This window comes from Nycticebus coucang, chromosome 4 (genome assembly GCF_027406575.1).
Source record: "Nycticebus coucang isolate mNycCou1 chromosome 4, mNycCou1.pri, whole genome shotgun sequence".
Classification (NCBI taxonomy): domain Eukaryota; kingdom Metazoa; phylum Chordata; class Mammalia; order Primates; family Lorisidae; genus Nycticebus; species Nycticebus coucang.
Window position 1 is genome coordinate 68552848 of NC_069783.1, and position 19429 is coordinate 68572276.

The 19429-nt window shown below is 40.5% G+C and overlaps 1 protein-coding gene and 1 non-coding gene across 6 annotated transcripts; one reads left to right on the forward strand and one right to left on the reverse strand.

The window, feature by feature from the left end:
* Nucleotides 1-964: 964 nt before the first annotated feature.
* SNRNP27 (small nuclear ribonucleoprotein U4/U6.U5 subunit 27) lies at nucleotides 965-18817 on the forward strand. 5 transcript variants are annotated; one of them, XR_008379395.1, is made up of 8 exons: nucleotides 991-1145; nucleotides 2699-2819; nucleotides 3537-3649; nucleotides 4335-4414; nucleotides 11247-11311; nucleotides 13251-13415; nucleotides 13502-13620; nucleotides 16332-18817. XR_008379395.1 is itself a non-coding variant. In XM_053587139.1 (6 exons), the coding sequence occupies exons 1-6, from the start codon at nucleotides 1112-1114 to the stop codon at nucleotides 13303-13305; spliced, it is 468 nt and encodes a 155-aa protein (XP_053443114.1). In that variant the 5' UTR covers nucleotides 991-1111; the 3' UTR covers nucleotides 13306-13662. The 5 variants fall into 5 exon arrangements, 2 of the variants coding, with proteins under 2 accessions (XP_053443115.1, XP_053443114.1); XR_008379394.1 differs by having other exon boundaries at nucleotides 13251-13620; XR_008379393.1 differs by lacking the exon at nucleotides 16332-18817 and having other exon boundaries at nucleotides 13502-13662.
* LOC128585203 (U7 small nuclear RNA) lies at nucleotides 16017-16075 on the reverse strand. Its single transcript, XR_008379933.1, has one exon. It is a non-coding gene; the product is annotated as a U7 small nuclear RNA (small nuclear RNA).
* Nucleotides 18818-19429: the final 612 nt, after the last annotated feature.

Sequence of the window (19429 nt, forward strand, 5' to 3'; positions counted from 1 at the left end):
GGTGGTGTCCCTGCTCACAGCAACCTCAAACTCGTGGGCTCAGACAATCCACTTGTCTCAGCCTTCCCAGTAGCTGGGACTACAGGCGCTGCCACATACCGGGCTACTTTTTCTATTTTTAGTAGAGATGGGGGGTCATTCTTGCTCAGGCTGGTCTCTAACTTCTGAGCTCAGGCAATCCACCCGCCTCCACCTCGCAGGTTGCTAGGTTTACAGGCGAGAGCCACCACGCCCAGCCAGTAGATTCACTCTTGATGAGAGAATGTTATACGCTGTGTACAGTATATTTAGAGTTGGTTTGATGTAAGTATTTTATTTATTTATTTATTTATTGCAGTTTTTGGCTGGGGTTGGGTTTGAACCCGCCACCTCCTACATATGGGGCCGGCGCCCTACTCCTTTGAGCTACAGGCACCGCCCCTGATGTAAGTATTTTATAAGGAATGGACAACGAATGGGGGAAAAAATAGAGAAGAATATGAAAACTGTGTTAGGGTGGTGGATATACGGCTGAAATTTTCAGACATTTCTATCACAACAAATCGCATATTTTAACGCCCACCTTGGACAAAGAAGGTGGGAAAGCCACTGCAAAAGAGCGGGGCTGGAGGCACCGACATGCCAGCTCTTCTCCTACCTTGGTTCCCTTCTGACTCAAGATGCTCAGAAATGGCATCCGGGGCGGGCCGCTTCTTCTTCCTTTTTTTTTTTTTGAGACAAAGAGTCTCACTATGTCGCCCTTGGTTGAGTGCCGTAGCGTCACAGCTCACAGTAATCTTCAACTCTTGGGCTTAAGGTGATTCTCTTGCCTCAGCCTCCCAAGTAGCTGGGACTACAGGTGCCCGCGACAACGCCCGGCTTTTTTGTTGCAGTTGTCATTGTTGTTTGGCAGGCCCGGGCTGGGTTACAACCCGCCAGCTCTGATGCATGTGACTGGTGTCCTAGCCGCTGAGCTGCAGGCGCCAAGACACAGCCTCACTTCTTTAAGGGCCGGAACTCTTGCGATGGGTTTCGACACTTTCCAGTCGGTAGTAAAAGTTTAATGCCCGGGACTCCCGGAAGTTGTTGCACAGTCGTTTCCGGGGTGGTGGAAGGAGTAGCAGGACTCTAAATGGGTCGCAGTCGCAGTCGCTCCCCACGGAGGGGTAAGTTCAGAGGCAATTCGGTGGGTCTGGGGCTCGGTCAGAGGCGCGTGCTTTTTCCCTTTTGTAGTCGGTAGCAGGACAGGGGAAAGGCAGGCCATTTTCTCCCGAGAAGAAGAGCGAGAAGTGAGTGGGGGAGTGAAGAAGTGGGCCTCATGCTCTTCACTCCAGACCTTGGTTTAAAGGCAGTCTTGGGATTTTGCTGTCTTTTCTGAATTGGGGTTTCGCCGACTCTTTGTCAGCCTCCTACTGTAACTTTTATTATACTGTGGCTGGGGGGATGGCGGGCAAATCAGCGTTTTTGAATCTAGTTCCAATAATTAGTTACAGGGGGTAATGACTTTTAAAAACTGATTACGAGGCCAGGCGTGTTGGTTCACACCTGTAATCCCAGCACTCTGGGAGGCCGAGGTGGGAGAATCGCTTGAGCTTAGAATTCAAGACCAGCCTGGGAAACACAGCCAAACCTCATCTCCACAAAAAAAATTAAAAAATTAGCTGGCTGTAGTGGTGAGCACCTGTAGTCCTAGCTTCTCGGGAGGCCGGAACGGGAGTATCGCTTGAGCCCATAAGTTTTGAGGCTGCAGTGAGCTATGACTAAGCCATTGCACTCCAACTTAGGTACTGAGCTACAGGGAGAGACCCTGTCTCAAAACAACAGCAACAAAAAAAAATGATGTAAGAATTAATGTCATATTCCGTAACATTAAGTATGTGATTCTGTCTGGCTTTAGAGGTTTAATATATGTTCGCTTCCTACTTAGTTCATAAACGGAGAAATTGATACTGAGGATTTTGAGTTCAGGTATCTCACTCATGATGCCTGGCCCTCAGCCCCATAAATGAGGCAGTGCAATGTGAATAACCCTGGACTTCCATCAGGAGATCTAACTTAGACCCCCAGGTCTCCCTCTAGTTAGTTTTTGTCACCTTCAACTAGTCGAGATACTAAAAAGTTTCTTAAAAGTTAATTGAAGTCTTGAGCCACTTGTGGCTATGTAACACTTGAAATGTGACTAATATGAACTGAGAAGTGTTGTAAACGTAGAATTCACATTTGGGGCGGCTCCTGTGGCTCAAAGGAGTAGGGCGCTGGCCCCATATGCCAGAGGTGACAGGTTCAAACCCAGCCCTGCCAAAAACTGCAAAAAAAAAAAAAAAGAATTCACATTTGATTTCCCACGGAAAAAAAGTAAAATATCTTATGAATAACTTTTTATATTGCTTACATGTCAAAATGATGATATTTTGGATATATTGGGGCAAGGAACATTGTTAAAATTGGTCCCACTTGTTTCATTTATTTTTATTTATTTTTGAGACAGAGTGTTGCCCAGGGTAGAGCCCCGTTATGTCATAGCTCAAGCGACCTCAAACACCTGGGCTCAAGCGATCCTGCCTCAGCCTCCCTAATGGCTGGTCACAAGGCACCTGTCACAACGCCCAGCTGTCGTTTATTTTTCTAACTATTAGGAATGACTTGTATTATATTTCTGTTGGATGGCGCAACTCTAGATATTTGGGGTAGTTTTCGAGTCTGAAATTTTTGTGTTTAGAACGTAGGCGGTCCCGGTCCACATCCCGGGAGAGAGACCGCAGGCGCCGAGAGAGGTCTCGGTCCCGCGAGAGAGATCGGAGAAGGAGCCGCTCGCGATCTCCACACCGAAGACGCTCCAGGTAAGTTGCAGAAAGTAAGCCGGTAGGTAGCTTTATACTAACTCAGAAAGAAACCGGTCTCTGCCCTTCACTTTGTTTTGATCGCTTATATGGATTTACAGTTTCATGAAATAGGGGAAATTAAACCTCCCATTAATGTAAAGCTAAATTCTCTTGGTTAATAGCTGCCAGTCTACATCATAGAGTGGTCTTGAGGAGTAAAGGAGAAGTAATGCATGAAAATCACTTGGCATAGTGCTTGGCAAGCATAAGAAATAATTGTTTTGTATTTTTGTTTTTTTTTTAACGTTTTGGTGATAATTTACTCAAGTATGTAATTAAAAATTGATGATCTTGGAAGAACCTTAAAAATGGACTATGAATAATGTTAATAAGCATCAATTTTAATGTTTAAGGTTTAAGTCAGCCTTTGTTGTGGTTGTGTGTAATTGTTAGAAACTTTTTAAAGTTGCATTTTTCTGCTTCACAAAATAATTTCTACCCCTACATGTACTGAGTACAACTGATGCAGAGATTAAGCAAGAAACTGTATTTTTAAATTTTTTTGTTAACAATTAGGCCTTGGCAGTACCTTCTTCCTGGCTCTGCTTTGAGGCATGGACTCCTGGTTCTCTGGAGCTTGGCTTTTTCAGCCTTCACCTTTCAAGAAGGCATGTATGTCTGTGCTTATTAATACAAAGTCTCCATGTATATAATGTCTTTACTTATAATTACTAGATCTCCAAGACGACATAGATCCACATCTCCCTCCCCTTCTCGACTGAAAGAAAGAAGAGATGAGGAAAAGAAAGAAACAAAAGAAACAAAGAGTAAAGAACGTCAGATTACTGGTAATGCTATTAGATAAGTAACTATAAGAAAAGTACAGCCTGCTTTAGATAACTTCAGTCATGATAAAATTATAAAAGTTTAATTTTTGAACATATAACTATTAAGCTTTTTATAGTGTTCATTACATATGGTTTTGAGATTTTGTTTTAATTACACCTTAGCGAGTTGCTAGTGCTCCTGATATAATCAGGAAGGGTTGTTAAAAACATGAGAATATTCTGTTTTGGAAGTATCTTCAGACCTAGATAGATGGTATCACATGTCATATACTAAAGGTATTCCTATCTAACGCTCCAAAGAGAGCACATTTTTTCTCACATCATAAGTTACATTTTGTCCCAATTTAAAAAGAATGTTTTCATTAAACTTGTCTTTAGATAATTGGTCTTTTCCTTACTTTATTCTTTTACTTTATTATTATTATTATTTTAAAGATGGGGGTCTTGCTATTTTGCCCTGGCTAGTCTCAGACTCTTGGGCTCAAGCAATCCTCTTGCCTCAGTCTGCACCTCCTGAGTAGCTAGGACTGTAGGCACAAGCTATTGAGCCCAGCTTAGCTAACTGTTCTGTGTTAATTCTCTGCTGATGAGGAGGTAGAATGACTATTAGTCTGTTGCCACCTCTCTTTTTATTTACATATATATAAAATGCTAGAATTCCAAAAATTATCATTTATTTTTGCAGAGGAAGACTTAGAGGGTAAAACAGAAGAAGAAATAGAAATGATGAAGTTAATGGGATTTGCTGCCTTTGACTCCACAAAAGTAAGTAAAGCATGCAATCAGTTATACATTCTTTCTTATTTTTATTTATTTTTTGTGATAGAGTCTCACTGTGTTGTCCTGAGTGCTGTGGTGTCATAGCTCATGGCAGCCAATTATCTTGCCTCAGTCTCCTGAGTAGCTGGGACTACAGGCACCTGCCACATTGCCTGGCTAGTTTTTCTATTTTTAGTAGAGACAGGGTCTTCCTCTTGCTCAGGCTGGTCTGGAACTCGTGAGCTCAAACAATCCACCTGCTTCTGTCTCTCACAGTGCCAAAATTACAGGTGTGAGCCACCACATTCAGCCCCAGTTATACATTCTGATTTGAATTAATCCATTATGACTGTCCCATTTTGCCATATTGTTTTCCATTTATACAAGTTTGATTATGAGGCAATAACTGAATGGTTTTGAGAATACAGAGGAAAAAGCAACAAACTGTCATTCGAATTTAGGGAATGTTTACCAGGGATGATGTTTGAGTTAAATCTTAAAGAGCAGGTAGGATGATGAGACAAAGAGGAAGAAGATTATTTTGCTTTTCCAAGAAAGAGTTCATTCTGTTGGCCAGACTAGAGTGCTTTAGTGTCATAGCTCATATCAATCTGGGCTCAAGCGATCCTTATTCCTCAGCTTCCTAAGTAGCTGGGACTATAGACACATGCTATAACGCCCAGCTAACTTTTTCTATTTTTAGTAGAGAGCGTCACTCTTGTGCAGGCTGGTGTTGAATGCCTGAGCTAAGGCAGTCCTCCCACCTCAGCTTCCCAAGAGTGCTAGGATTGTAGACATGAGCTACCTCGACTGGCCAGGAAAATCATTTTAAGTAGAGGAAAAAGCCACAAAAATGTCATGTAGGTGTGAAGGATCATGCTGTATTATGGGAATTTTAAACTCAGTGACTGATAAAAAGGTGGTGATGGGCTAGTGACTGTGACTAAGGGTAGAAATAGAGGTAAGAACCAAATCACCAGGGGCTTTTGATGTCCTTAGCCATGCTAAAAAATTTAGAGTTGATTCTTTATGAGTTAAGCAGGGAAAGCAATGGTTGTTAAGCCAGGGAGTGATATGGTTATGCATGCATTTTAGATGACTTTGGAGGAGTATGGAGTTCCTATGGGAGGTGGGTTAGATTGGAGGCAGGGAGAACCGCTGATTTGTGCAAGTGAAAGAGGATGAAGTCTGAACTGAATTGAGAACCACTCAGAAGCACATGGAATGAAAGTGAATAGTCAGTGATGCTTCTGAGGGGTCAGGGTGGGGCGCTTGGGTAATACAGTTCACCCAGAACAGGATTACAGGAAGGGGAACAGCTCAAGAATGGAAGAACAAAATCCAGCTTCCAGATAAAGATGACACTGGGCAACTGCATACATGTCTTACAGCCCCCAGCAAGGTGAATTGGAGAGTGAATGCTGTCTGACCTTCATCATAACACCTGATAGGTGAGGGAAGAGGGGACCAGGTGTGGTGGCTCATATCTGTAATCCTAGGACTTTGGGAGGCTGAGGCAAGTGGATCACTTAAGGCCAGGAGCGTGAGACCTAGTGTGGACAACACAGCAAGATCCCATCTCTACACAGAAAAGTTTTTTGTTTGTGTGTGTGTGTGTGTTTTGAGACAGACCCTTAACTATGTCACCCTCAGTGGAGTGCTGTGGCGTCACAGCAACATCCAACTCTTGGGCTTAAGCGATTCAGCCTCCCAAGTAGCTGGGACTATGGGCACCTACCATAATGCCTGGCTATTTTTGTTGTTGTAGTTGTCATGGTTGTATGGCAGGCCCGGGCCAGGTTTGGACCTGTCAGCTTTGGTGCATGTGGCCAGTGCCCTAGCCCCTGAGCTATAGATGCCGTGCCCACAAGAAAGTTTTAAGCAGTGGCTCACACCTATAAACCTGGCACTGGGAGGCCAAAGTGGGTGACCTCATAACCTTGAGCTCACAGGTTCAAGACTAGCCTGAGCAAGAGACCTCATCTTTAAAAAAAAAAAAAAAAAAAAAAAGAACAAATAGCTGGGCTTTATGGCAGGCTCCTATAGTCCCAGCTACTTGGGAGGCTGAGACAAAAGAATCTCTTGAGCCCAGAGTTTGAGGATGCAGTGAGCTGTGATGCCAGGGTACTCTACTGAGGGGGAAAAGTGAATCTCTGTCTCAAAAAAAAAATTTTTTTTTTTAAATAGCCAAGTATAGTGGCCCACACCTATAGTCCCAGCTACTTGGAAGGCTGAAGCAGGTGGAACACTTGAGCCCAGGTTTTTGAGGTTACAGTGAACTATGATCACACCAGTACACTCCAATCTCTGTGATAAACTGAGATCCTATCTCAAAAAAAAAAAAAGGAGAGAAGGAAAGGAGTAAGGGATTGAATAAGAAGGATAGGAGGGGGCGGTTCCATATACCAAGGGTGGCGGGTTCAAACCCGTTGCAACAAAAAAAACAGCCGGGTGTTGTGGCAAGTGCCTGTGGTCCCAGCTACTTGAGAGGCTGAGGCAAGAGAATTGTCTAAGCCCAAGAGCTGGAGGTTGCTGTGAGCTGTGATGACACGGCACTCTACCAAGGGCAACAAGGTAAGACTCTGTCTCTAAAAAAAAAAAAGGATAGGAGGAAGGAGAGAGTAGAAAGATAGGGAGATGGGAGAAAGAAATAGGAAGAAGAGAGAAAGATGGGTATAGGGAGAGGAAATGGAAGAGGGGGAAATGGAGAGAGGGAAAAGTGTGTGGGGGAAGAGAATATATTAAGTTATATTAAATATCTTTTCTAGAATTTTTAAGTCTTTTTTTTTTTGAGACAGTGTCTCACTCTGTCGCAGAATGTGATAGTGCAGAATGTGATCAGAGCTCACTGCAACGTCAAACTCCTAGGCTCAAGTGATCCTCCTGCCTCAGTTCCCCCGTAGCTGAGACTACAAGCACACACCACCATGCCCAGCTAATTTTTCTATTTTTAGTAGAGGTGAGTCTTGTTCTTGTTCAGGCTGGTCTCAAACTCATGAGCTCAAGCAATCCACCTGCCTCAGCCTCCCAGAGTGCTAGGATTACAGGCCTGAGCCACTGCACTCAGGCAGGCATTTTAAATCTTTTTATTTAGTTTTGCAAATAGAAATTGAGATTTTTGAGAAAAATTATCAAAAATAATACACTTCCCCTAATCTTGTATTCCATTGAGCTGTAATAGAGTTAGATAATCTCAGATGGTATATAAAAAAGTGAGATAATCTCAGATGTATTTGTGTAGGGCTCGCATTTTTATTTACTTCCATTTATTTATTTTTTTAAGATAGTCTCATTCGCCATAAGTAGCGTGCAGTAACATCAGTCATAACTCCCAGCAACCTCAGTCTCTTGGGCTCAAGCAATCCTCTTGCCTCACCCTCCCAAGTAGCTGGGACTATGGGTGCATGTGGCCAGCTCCCTAGCCACTGAGCTGTAGGTGCCCACCATATTACTGGGCTTGGCCAGGGCTCAATGTTACAAAATGACAGTGTATAACTTAAGAAGAATCCTGAGTCAGGATTGTTTTGAAGTAAGAAAATTAAGAATGTTTTTGCAGGCTTGGTGCCTGTGGCTCAAGCAGCTAAGGCACCAGCCACATACAACTGAGCTGGCGGGTTCGAATCCAGCCCCAGACCCGCCAAACAACAATGACAGCTGCAACCACAAAATAGCTGGGCGTTGTGGCAGACGCCTGTGGTCCCAGCTGCTTGGGAGGCTGAGGCAAGAGAATCGTTTAAACCCAGGAGTTGGAGGTTGCTGTGAGTTGTGATGCCACGGCACTCTACCCAGGGTGACAGCTTGAGGCTCTGTCTCAAAAAAAAAAGAATGTTTTTGCAATGGTATGTGAGCCCTATTTTAGAATTTAATACAGTTTATGTCTCAACTTTTTTTATTTGAATACTTCGAATCCTGATTTGTTTTTCCAAATAGTATTTTGTAAGTGAAATAGTTTATTAATATATATATTAAGTAAATAAAAATATCTCAAACTAAAGCAGCTATCATTTTATTGTTTTTAGAAGAACGGGGAAAGAACATTTTGGAATTCTTTTTTTTTTTTTTTTTTCTGTCATCTGATGTTATGTTTGAAGTTGCTATAAGTCAGGTATAAAGATAGCGCCACCCTTTGCTTTTAAATATAGTTAATGCTGGGTGACACCTGTAGCTCAGTGGGTAGGGCACCAGCCACATGCACTGAGGCTGGGGGGTTCGAACCTGGACCAGCTAAAACAACAATGACAACTGCAACAAAAAAGATGGCTGGGCATTGTGGTGAGTGCCTGTAGTCCCAGCTACTTTGGAGGCTGAGGCAAGAGAAACACATAAGCTCAGGAGTTTGAAGTTGCTGTGAACTATGATGCCATAGCACTCTACCCAGGGCAATAGCTTGAGACTGTGTTTCAAGAAAAAAAAAAAAAAAAATATATATATATATATATATATACACACATACATACACACACACATAAGTGTGTGTATGTGTGTGTAGTTAGTGCTGAAGATGTTTATTTGTAAAGGAAAAATTAGGGAAGAATTCATAGATTTTATAAAAGTTATGGAATACCATCAGACCAAAAGATGTCAATTGTTTTTAATGACACTTATGAGGATGTTAATTAGTTCATATGCATTGACTTCATGAGTATCAGTTATACTTCATGAGTATCAGGTTGTTTTTTAGTAAAGTATATCTTCTGATATTCATCACTGACCTATTGTGGGACCGTTTTGTGTGCCAATATAGTCAGGTATTTTACCTGCTATTTATGTTTTTAAGAGGTGAAATTTTGCTAGACTCGAATTCCTGGGCTTACAAGATTCTCCTACATTAGCCTTCCAAGTACCTAGGACTATAAGCACACGCCACTGCATCCTGCTTTCCTGTTTTAGTCTTCTATTTTAACGTTGTTCCAGAAAACCTCAAAGTTTGGCATATTTATTAATGGATAATTTTTTGTGCCAGCCAAAATAGTTTTTAAAAATCTGTAAGCTAGAGCTGGGCATGGTGGCTCACACCTGTTATCTTAGCACTGTGGGAGGCCGAGGCAGGTGGATTGCTTGAGCTTACAGGTTCGAGACCAGCCTGAGCCAGAGCGAGACCTTATCTCTAAAAAATAGCTGGGCATTGTTGCAGGTACCTATATTCCAAGCTTCTTGGGAGGCTAAGGCAAGAGGATCACTTGAGCCCAAGAGTTTGAGGTTGCTGTGAGCTATGACATAACAGCACTCTACCAAGGATGACAAAGACTCTGTCTCAAAAAAAAAAAAAAACAAAATCTGTACGCTTTTAGAAATTGAACTTCATGAAAAGGTTAGCATCATTTACTTTGCTCCAAGGCCAGTCTTTTCTAAGTCATTCCTCCTTCCTATTCTTGGAAGTTCAAAATTATATACTTCAAGTAATTTGTCCAATATGCTCATCTCCAAAATAGATATAAACAAGAATAGAAAAGTAAGTACAAATATATTTATTTTAGTTCACCTTTACATTCCTTTAGGCTTATGGGTCAGAACAAGTTTTTTGCCTTAGTGCAGATAGCTGATAAATACACTAGATTGGCTAAACTTGCATGAGTGTAGCCTATCTATTATTATGGGGAAGAGAAGGAGTTGGGGTTTGGTGTGTCGTGACATCAGCTAGTGATGTTCACTTAAGAATCATGTTCTGAACATCTGTGGGTGCAGTAGCCTAAGATGGGAGAGTGTATAGGCCACTTTTAGACATATGCTTCCATCAAAAAGTTTAAGTCTCATAGGAGAAATTATATCATGAAATACATAATGATAATACAGGGTAGAAAATGGAGGGTGTTGTACACTTCGTGGCAGCTGGAGCATTTGAACTGGGCCTTGATGATGGATAAGAACAGGGAGGTAAAGATTGGATGGAGCCAGAGAAGGCAATTCATCCCTGAGGAACAGCACAGGAGCAAGTGGGTGAGTTGACTTGGTGGGATCAGAAGACCATACAGAACCAGGTGAGGTGGCTCATGCCTGTAATTCTAGCACTCTGAGAGGTGGAAGTAGATTTCCTTGAGCTCGGGAGTTCAAGACCAGCCTGAGCAAGAGCAAGACCCCTGTCTCTACTAAAAATAGAAAAATTTAGCCAGGTATGGTGGCAGGCCCCTGTAGTCCCAGCTGCTCGGGAGACTGAGGCAGGAGGATCCCTTGAACCCAAGAGTTTGAGGTTGCTCTGAGCTAGGCTGATGCCGTAGCACTGCAGCCTGAACAACAGAGTGACACAAAAGAAGACCTACCCAGGAATTGGTGAAAAAGAGGGTAGGTGCCACATTCAGAAGGGCCAAAATGGGAGTAACACATAACAACCTAAGGTTAATGTCTTGTGCTGTGTTCTGATTCTTGATTTGAAGATCAAAGTTGTAAGACCTATGCAAGAAATGAGATTTAGATGAATGGCTACTATTCCAGCTGTGATTTGAGACTATTATGAGCTAAGATTGTAAGTTAAATTTTATGTGAATGTGAATTTGGAGGGAGATAATAGCCACAACTTTTATGTGGTTTCAAAGGATTATTTGACCAAAAAAGGTTGGGATCTGCTACCATACTTCCTGGCATGCCTTGCACATAACATATATACCATGAATATTTGTTGGTTTGACTATTAATTGTTTATGTGTGACTATAAAACTGAGCAGAGTCCTAACGCTTGGGACTTCATGGGATATCACCAGAATCTGAAAATTCTCCCTCTGTCATGGAACTGTCTTTTTCTTAAATGGATCTTGCCATCTAAATGGGTCTGCAGGGTCCAGCTCTTTGATCCAGGCATTTAATGTGTATCCTTCCTGGGGTTTTTTGTGTTGTTTCTCTTCAGGGAAAGAAGGTGGATGGCTCTGTAAATGCCTATGCCATAAATGTGTCTCAGAAGAGGAAGTACAGGTATGTGTAGCTCCATTGTTGTGTTTGAACTAATGAAATCCTGCTAAGAAACAAATTTTATTAGGGGGTAATCATGTTTGTAGGAAGTATAGCAGTTTCCCATACTGTTCCTTGTTTTAATGAAGTATTCTCCCCATTGCTAATATTCTGGTGTGTTAAAACCGTTTTCCCATTTACATTTGCGCTAATAGCTATTATTAGGACATTTGTCTTAAATATTTTAGGGCTATAGATAGTAATTTCCTCAAAACTGCAGCATTTTAAGTCTGTGAACTTTGATTTTATTATAATTATTAATTTAAATAGATCTCTCCTGAGCTATTTACCTAGATTGATTGTGACAAGATTTTAAGTGTAAATATATTCTTCTGTTAAGTATAGGCAGATTTCATTTGTACCATAGATTTGGAACAAACCATTCCATACTTGAATCTCACTGAATTCTTTTTCTCTGAGGGTTGTAGGGTGGGGGTAACTACAGAGTCTCATTATGTTGCCCTTGGTAGAGTACTGTGGCATCACAGCTCACAGCAACCTCAAACTCTTGGACTTAAGTGATTTTCTTGCCTCAGCCACCCAAGTAGCTGGGATTACAGCCACCTGCCACAATGCCCAGCTATTTTTTGTTGTTGTTGTTGTCCTTGTTGTTCAGCAGGCTTGGGCCAGATTTGAACCCACCAGCCCCTGTGCATGTGGCCAAAGCCCCTGAATTCTTAATCAAAAAGACAAGACATTTTCAAACACTGATAAAAGACTTAATATTCCTGGGTGGTGCCTGTGGCTCAAAGGAGTAAGGTCCCAGCCCCATATGCCAGAGGTGGTGGGTTCAAACCCAGCCCTGGCCAGAAACTGCAAAAAAAAAAAAAAAAAAAAAACAGGCAATATTCCAATTAATGTGGACTGTTTATAATGGGATTTGAGATTGCTGTAAGCTAAGGTACTAGAATTATCTTGAACAGTCTTTTGTAAAATAACCTTCAAATAGAGACATATGAGGACAGTTTTTACAGTATAACTGCATTTGCTCCATAGAGGCCTATTTTGTAACTCCTCTATTTACAAACTACATATTTAGTGTTGCCTAAAATACATGACGATTTTCAGTTTATTTTCTGAAATAATTTTAAAGAAATTTAATTAAATACATTTCTTATTTTCTTAAAATAATTTTAAAGAAATTATTTTGGCATTTGTAATTTAAAGAAATCTGAAAGACTGGCTTATTTTGAAAGTAGAACAATTTTTTTTTTTTTTTTTTGTAGAGACAGAGTCTCACTTTATGGCCCTCGGTAGAGTGCCGTGGCTTCACACAGCTCACAGCAACCTCCAACTCCTGGGCTTAAGCGATTCTCTTGCCTCAGCCTCCCAAGTAGCTAGGACTACAGGCGCCCGCCACAACGCCCGGCTATTTTTTGGTTGCAGTTCGGCCGGGGCCGGGTTTGAACCCGCCACCCTCAGTATATGGTGCCGGCGCCTTACCAACTGAGCCACAGGCGCCACCCGAACAATTTCTTAATATGTGTTAAATAATGTTGCCTAGTTTTCTACCCTGAACCTTGCCATTTTAAAGATGGTTTATAGGGGGTGGCGCCTGTGGCTCAGTGAGTAGGGCGCCAGCCCCATATGCCGAAGGTGGCGGGTTCAAACCCAGCCCCGGCCAAACTGCAACCAAAAAATAGCCGGGCGTTGTGGCGGGCGCCTGTAGTCCCAGCTGCTCGGGAGGCTGAGGCAAGAGAATCGCGTAAGCCCAAGAGTTAAGAGGTTGCTGTGAGCCGTGTGACGCCACGGCACTCTACCCGAGGGCGGTACAGTGAGACTCTGTCTCTACAAAAAAAAAAAAAAAAAGATGGTTTATAGGTTTAATCTCTGAAGCAAGTCTTTTTTTATAAGAGGAGTCCAAAACTTTTTTAAATAAACAATGAATTTTCTCTTCTTATAGGCAGTACATGAATCGAAAAGGCGGATTCAACAGACCTTTGGATTTCATTGCATGAAAATTGAAATGTTGAAGAATGATATTTTTCCCTCTTATCTTGGTCAGAGAAAGGATTTTGTATTTTGTTCTTTAGTATGCATCAAAACAGGATCTCATTCTCCTTATAAAGTAAGAAAATCTTATTTATGATGCACATGGTTCACTTACTTTGCCTCAAAAGAAGAAAGGTTAAATATCACATTTTTTTCTTTTAGGAAATGTTTGTGGCAATCATCAGCCCCATTTTGTTTGTCCTTATTCCTGTGGAAGCTGTATGTGTTTTCTTCTTGGATGCTCATTAGGACTTTTAAAAAAACATGAAAGTAATTTGGATGTAAGTTCTCTAATAAAGGAATATTTCTACCCTTTTATATTTGATATTTTTGTTCCTAGGTGAAAGATCTCCCTAGACATTTTCATTTTTGCACACATAGATTTAGGGGTCTGATTCTTAGTAATGTAAGAATTGGAAGAATGAAAAAGCGTAACTTCAGATTTTTGTATCTTCTGTGTTTTTGCCCCCAAATACCATTTATTATTTTCAACTCAATTATAAAAGCAATACATCGTTATTATATAAGAAAAAAAAGCTTGGGAGAAACCAAAACTTAAAAGAGAAGCCAAACTTACCATATCCTAATCTGTTCCCAGGAATAATTAGTGTTAATGTTTTGATATATGTCTTTCCAGGTTCCTGTGGGTATAGATGCTCACCCACGTTTCTTAGCCACTGGGTAAAATAATGGTACCGTTTGGGTTTATTTTTGTTCAGCTTCTAAGGAGGATGATATTTTTTTAAAGGTATATTAGTCACCAGTATTTCTTTTGTGAAATGCTAATTCCAAAGCATGGATTTATTTGTCTTTTGGCAAGCTTTTCTTTTTCCCATTTAAAAAAAGCTGTTTTTATATTGAAGATGATAACCATCAACCATTCTGTTTAACACCTTGCTGATATTTGAGTCACTGGCTAGATTTTACATTTTATTTTTCTGAGTAAGTACTATAAACACATGATAAACAATTCATGTGGTACAGAGGGTGATGAGTTAATTGTATATCCTTTAGAGACATTCCATACATACATGATTGTTTTTATTTATATATTTTTATTCAAATAGAAGCAAACTGTACTCATTCTGTTCTGCACCTAGCCTTTGTTCACTTAGTTTTAAGATTTTTTTTTTTTTTTTTTTTTTTGAGACAGAGCCTCAAGTTGTCGCCCTGGGTAGAGTGCTGTGACATCACAGCTCACAGCAACCTCCAATTCCTGGGCTTAAGCGATTTTCTTGCCTCAGCCTCCCAAGTAGCTGGGACTACAAGCACCAGCCACAACACCCGGCTATTTTTTGGTTGTAATTGTCATTGTTGTTTGGCAGGCCCATGCTGGATTCAAACCTGCCAGCTCTGGTGTACATGGCTGGCGCCTTAGCTGCTCGAGCTACAGGCACCTATCCATTAAGATTATTTTTTATCAGTACTTATAAAACTAGTTTTTTTTAAAGAGCTGCTTAATAGTCCGTTATAAGATAGACTATAATATATTTAACTAATTAAATCCTATTGATGGATGTTTATTTCTGATCTTTTGCTACTTTAAACAATTCTATAATGTATATACATGATTTTACAAGTCTTTATCTAGATTTAAAATCTTTATTGCATCTGAAAGTTAACCATCTATTATAGTGGGCAATTTGTTGTTTTTTTTTTTTTTTTTGGCCAGGGCTGGGTTTGAACCCGCCACCTCTGGCGTATGGGACCAGCGCCCTACTCCTTGAGCCACAGGCGCCGCCCATAGTGGGCAATTTGGGTGTTTTTGTTTTTGTTTTTTTCTGAGGCAGTCTTGCTCTGTTCCCCTGGGTAGAGTGCAGCAGCATCCTTATAGCTCACTACCCCCTCAAACTCCAGGGCTCAAGTGATCCTCCTTCCTTAGACTTCCAAGTAGCTGGAACTACAGGTACACACCACTGTACCCTACTAATTTTTATATTTTTAGTAGATACAGTATCACTCTTGCTCAAGCTGGTCTGGAACTCCTGAGGTCAAGCAATCCTCCCACCTCAGCCTCCCAGAGTGCAAGAATTATAGGCATGAGCCACCATACCCTGCCCCTTATTATCATTCTTTAACAGGTTTCTTAGCAAGTTAGTTCCTTATAAAGAAAATAATAGTAATGTTATTGAATTCTACAATGTACATAGCACCTCGATTCACTTAACGCTTATGAGATAGAGTAGGTACTATTTTCTTTCTTTTTTTTTTAAACTGTTTGCTGTTTAACAGATAGAGCAGATACTATTATGTCCCATTTCCCAGATGAGAAAGTTGATGCTATTCAGACCATAAGGGCAGAAACTGTTGATGTTTATACTACCTACTGTCTTCAGTGCTTTAAACATTTGAAGGCTTTACATCACTTACACAGCTTAAAGCCTCCTTTGCATAGGTGTCACAACCCCAAGCAGTTGGATTATTTTGCTTGGACTTTTTCTCAACCAAGCTAAATAGTCCCCCATGCCTCTAGCCACTAAAATACTATGTATCCAAATTATTGATGACAAGGACTGTTTCTGACCATTTTTGTGGCTACCTAAAGAAAAAAGAAAAAAAACTTAATTATTGTTATTTTAATAGGGAAGCTATATCTTCTAGGATTAAAATAGTGTACTCCAATGGCCCAAACCAAAATTATATGTTCTTAGATTGTCATATTTTTATTGCTGGGGGCAGGGGTCTTCTGGTAAAACAGAAAACCTGTAGACAAATTCTAAAACATCTATAACATAGGTTGTCTTTCTTTTCTTATTATTGGTGTAGTGTTGATACAGATTTGATTTGAAATCCTTAAGACAGCATACTTTGGATAACCAGTAGGTCAGTATGTTGTCCATGAGCTAACAGTGAAGAAATGGAAACCTGCAAAAATCCAGAGAGAAGATAACCTTTAATCGTAGAAGTCTTGGTTTGAAGTCTTTTATGCATTAGATCATCAAATCTGGAAGAATAACAATGGTGGAGCATCTTTGTCTTTTTCCTCTAACAGGCTGCTGCCTCACAGAGGACATAAATTGTGCCCTATCTTCTGTTTGCAAGTGTCTAATGTTAGAGCGCTCCAGAGTTGGGTCAGCGCTTGGACTCTTCAGTCTCTGCCTTGGTGAGTCATCCATTCAAGTAGTGTCAAACACCTTTTGCCCTGGCTCTCAAATGTATACTTTCAGCCTGACCATTTTGTTTAATCATAGTGTGGTATGTACAACTAGATTATTAGGCTTCTCAAATTTAAGATTAACTAATGCTTATTTCCCTGCTCAGTCTTCTCTGAGGCCTCCCCTTCTAAATACATGGCCCTTTCATTCACTCTGTTACTCAGAGCAAAATCTTTGGGGTCATTCTTGACTCCTGTCTTTCTCTTCCGTGCCTCATATCATCATATAGAAGATGTTTTTGACTCTAACCTGAGAGTGTGTTTTCAATTTGTCTACTTTGGATTTTTTTTTTTCTTTTTTCATTGTTTTAAATTCAGTCTAATGAATCTGACCACTTTTCACCACCTACACTAGTCTAAGCCATTTCTCTTGTTTGGGCTACTGCAGCCTCCTAATTTGTCCCCTTCCTGTTCTTGCTGCTTTTTTATTCTTCACCCAGCAGCAGAGATTAACCTTTTAAAATGTACATCAGGTCACATTGCTCCTGGATCCTGTGGTTTTTCTGTCATTGAGAATAAAATCCAGGGGCGGCGCCTGTGGGTCAGTGGGTAGGGCACCGGCTTCATGTACAGAGGGTGGTGGGTTTGAACCCGGCCCCGGCCAGCTAAAACAGCAGTGGCAACTGCAACAAAAATAGCTGGGCATTATGGTGGGCGCCTGTAAGTCCCAGCTACTCGGGAGGCTGAGACAAGAGAATCGCTTAAGCCCAAGAGTTGGAAGTTGCTATGAGCAGTGACATCACAAAACTCTACTGAGGGTGACAGAGTAAGACTCTGTCTCAAAAAAAAAAAGGTAGAATAAAATCCAGTCCTCAGTGAGGTCTATAGGCCTTTTCATGATCTAGACCCTGGCTTCCCATAGCCTCACCCTCTCAGCTACTGCACTAACAGCTAGCCTCCTTGCTGTTCTTTGAAAACAGGCTTGTGTCTATCCTGAGAATGTTCTTATTTGTTCTTTCTTCCTTCTGGAATGTTCTTACTCCTTCCCCATCTCCCAGATTTGCATGGTTAACTTCTTTACATTGCTTAGGTCTCTGATCAAACTAAGGTCATTCCTGACTACCCTATACAAAATAGCAAACTTTCTTCCCTCTCTATCCCTGTGCTGTGCTTTACTCTCTCTTTTTTAAAAAACACTAAAAAAATTAAGATAAAATTTATATACCATAAAATTTACCCTTCCAAAGTTTACAGTTTGTGGGTTTTGGTTATTATGCATCTGTCATCACTATCTAATTCTAGAATGTTTTCATCACCCCAAAAAGAAACCCAGTATCCACTAATAATCATTCCTCATCCCTCCAACCTCTGGAAACCACTCATGTACCCTCTATCTCTACAGACGTGCCTATTCATTTCATAGAAGTGGAGTCATACAATATGGGCCCTTTCGTGCCTGGCTTTTTCACTTAGCATAGTATTTTCAAGGTTCATTTGTTTTTGTAGCATGTATCAGTGCATTTTTTTAACGTAGCCAAATATTCTATAGGTATACCACATTTTGTTGATATAGTCATATCACATTCATAAGTTGATGAGCATTTAGGTTGTTTTCACTTTGTGACTATTAATAATACTGCATGAACACTAGCATACAAGTTTTTGTATAAACATGTTTTCAGTTCTTTGAGAATATAGTTAGGAGTCGAATCACTGGGTCACATTGGTAACTCCCTGTTTTACTTTTTGAGGCACACTGTCAAACTGTTTTCCAAAGCAGCTGCACTATTTTACATTCCAACCGACAACATATGAGAATTTTGGTTTTTCTCCCCAAACCTTTCTTTACTTCTCCTCAAAGCACTTGTCACTCACTGACTCTACGTTCACTTATTATTGTCTGGTTCTTCCATTAAATGGCAAGCTCTGAGAAACCGGGCTTTTGTCTTGTTTGCTGCTGTACAACCAGCACCACACAGTGCCTGGCACATGGTAAAACACTGAGTAAATATCTGTTGAATTCTAGAGCATACTTCTCTAATCTTTATTCATGTAACCACTTCCTTTTAATTTTCATTTTAGCCTTCAGTTACCAACAAAGAAATGGACAATTTTACTTGCAAAAATTTTAAAATACCACAAAGCTAAATTCCCTTTGAACAGTACCACAATCCTTTTGCCCTTCTTCACTGCTAATCTTTTGTAATGTATCCTTTGTCTATGCATATTTGCATGTAACAGAGTTGGAAATGAGGAAAATACATAGTATAGGCCTTTTTTAAAATAAAAATATTATGATGTAGGGCGGCGCCTGTGGCTCAAGGAGTAGGGCGCCAGTCCCATATGCCGAAGGTGGCAGGTTCAAACCTAGCCCTGGCCAAAAACCACACACACAAAAAAAAATTATGATGTAGAGATCATTTTGCTGTTCAATTATTTATTCAGCACTGCCTTGGAGATCTTTCCATGCCAGTATATGTAAATCTGCCTTTTAAAAAAACTGCTACATAATGTTTTGTGTAATATATATACAACAATTTAGCCATTGCCTTATTTTTTTAATCACAAACTATTTTGGATGACTAATTTTTGTAAAGCAACATTCTTTAAATTTTTTTATTCTTATTTTATTTATTTATTTATATATTTTTTGAGACAGAGTCTCACTTTGTTGCCCTGGGGAGAGTATTGTGGCATCATAGTTCATAGCGACCTCCAACTCCTGGGTTCAAACAATCTTCTTGCCTCATTCTCCCAAGTAACTGGGACTACACATGGCTGGTTTTTCTATTTTTAGTAGAGGCAGGGTCACTTTTGCTCAGGCTGATCTTGAACTCCTGAGCTCAAGCGATCCACCTGCCTCAACCTCCCAGAGTGTTAAAATTGCATGCCTGGCTCTTTAAATTTTTTTAAAACATATGATGTTGCATATCATATTAGAGTATTCAAAGTAGCCACAAAAAACACTTCCAGTCCTGATTCTTACACTTCAAGGA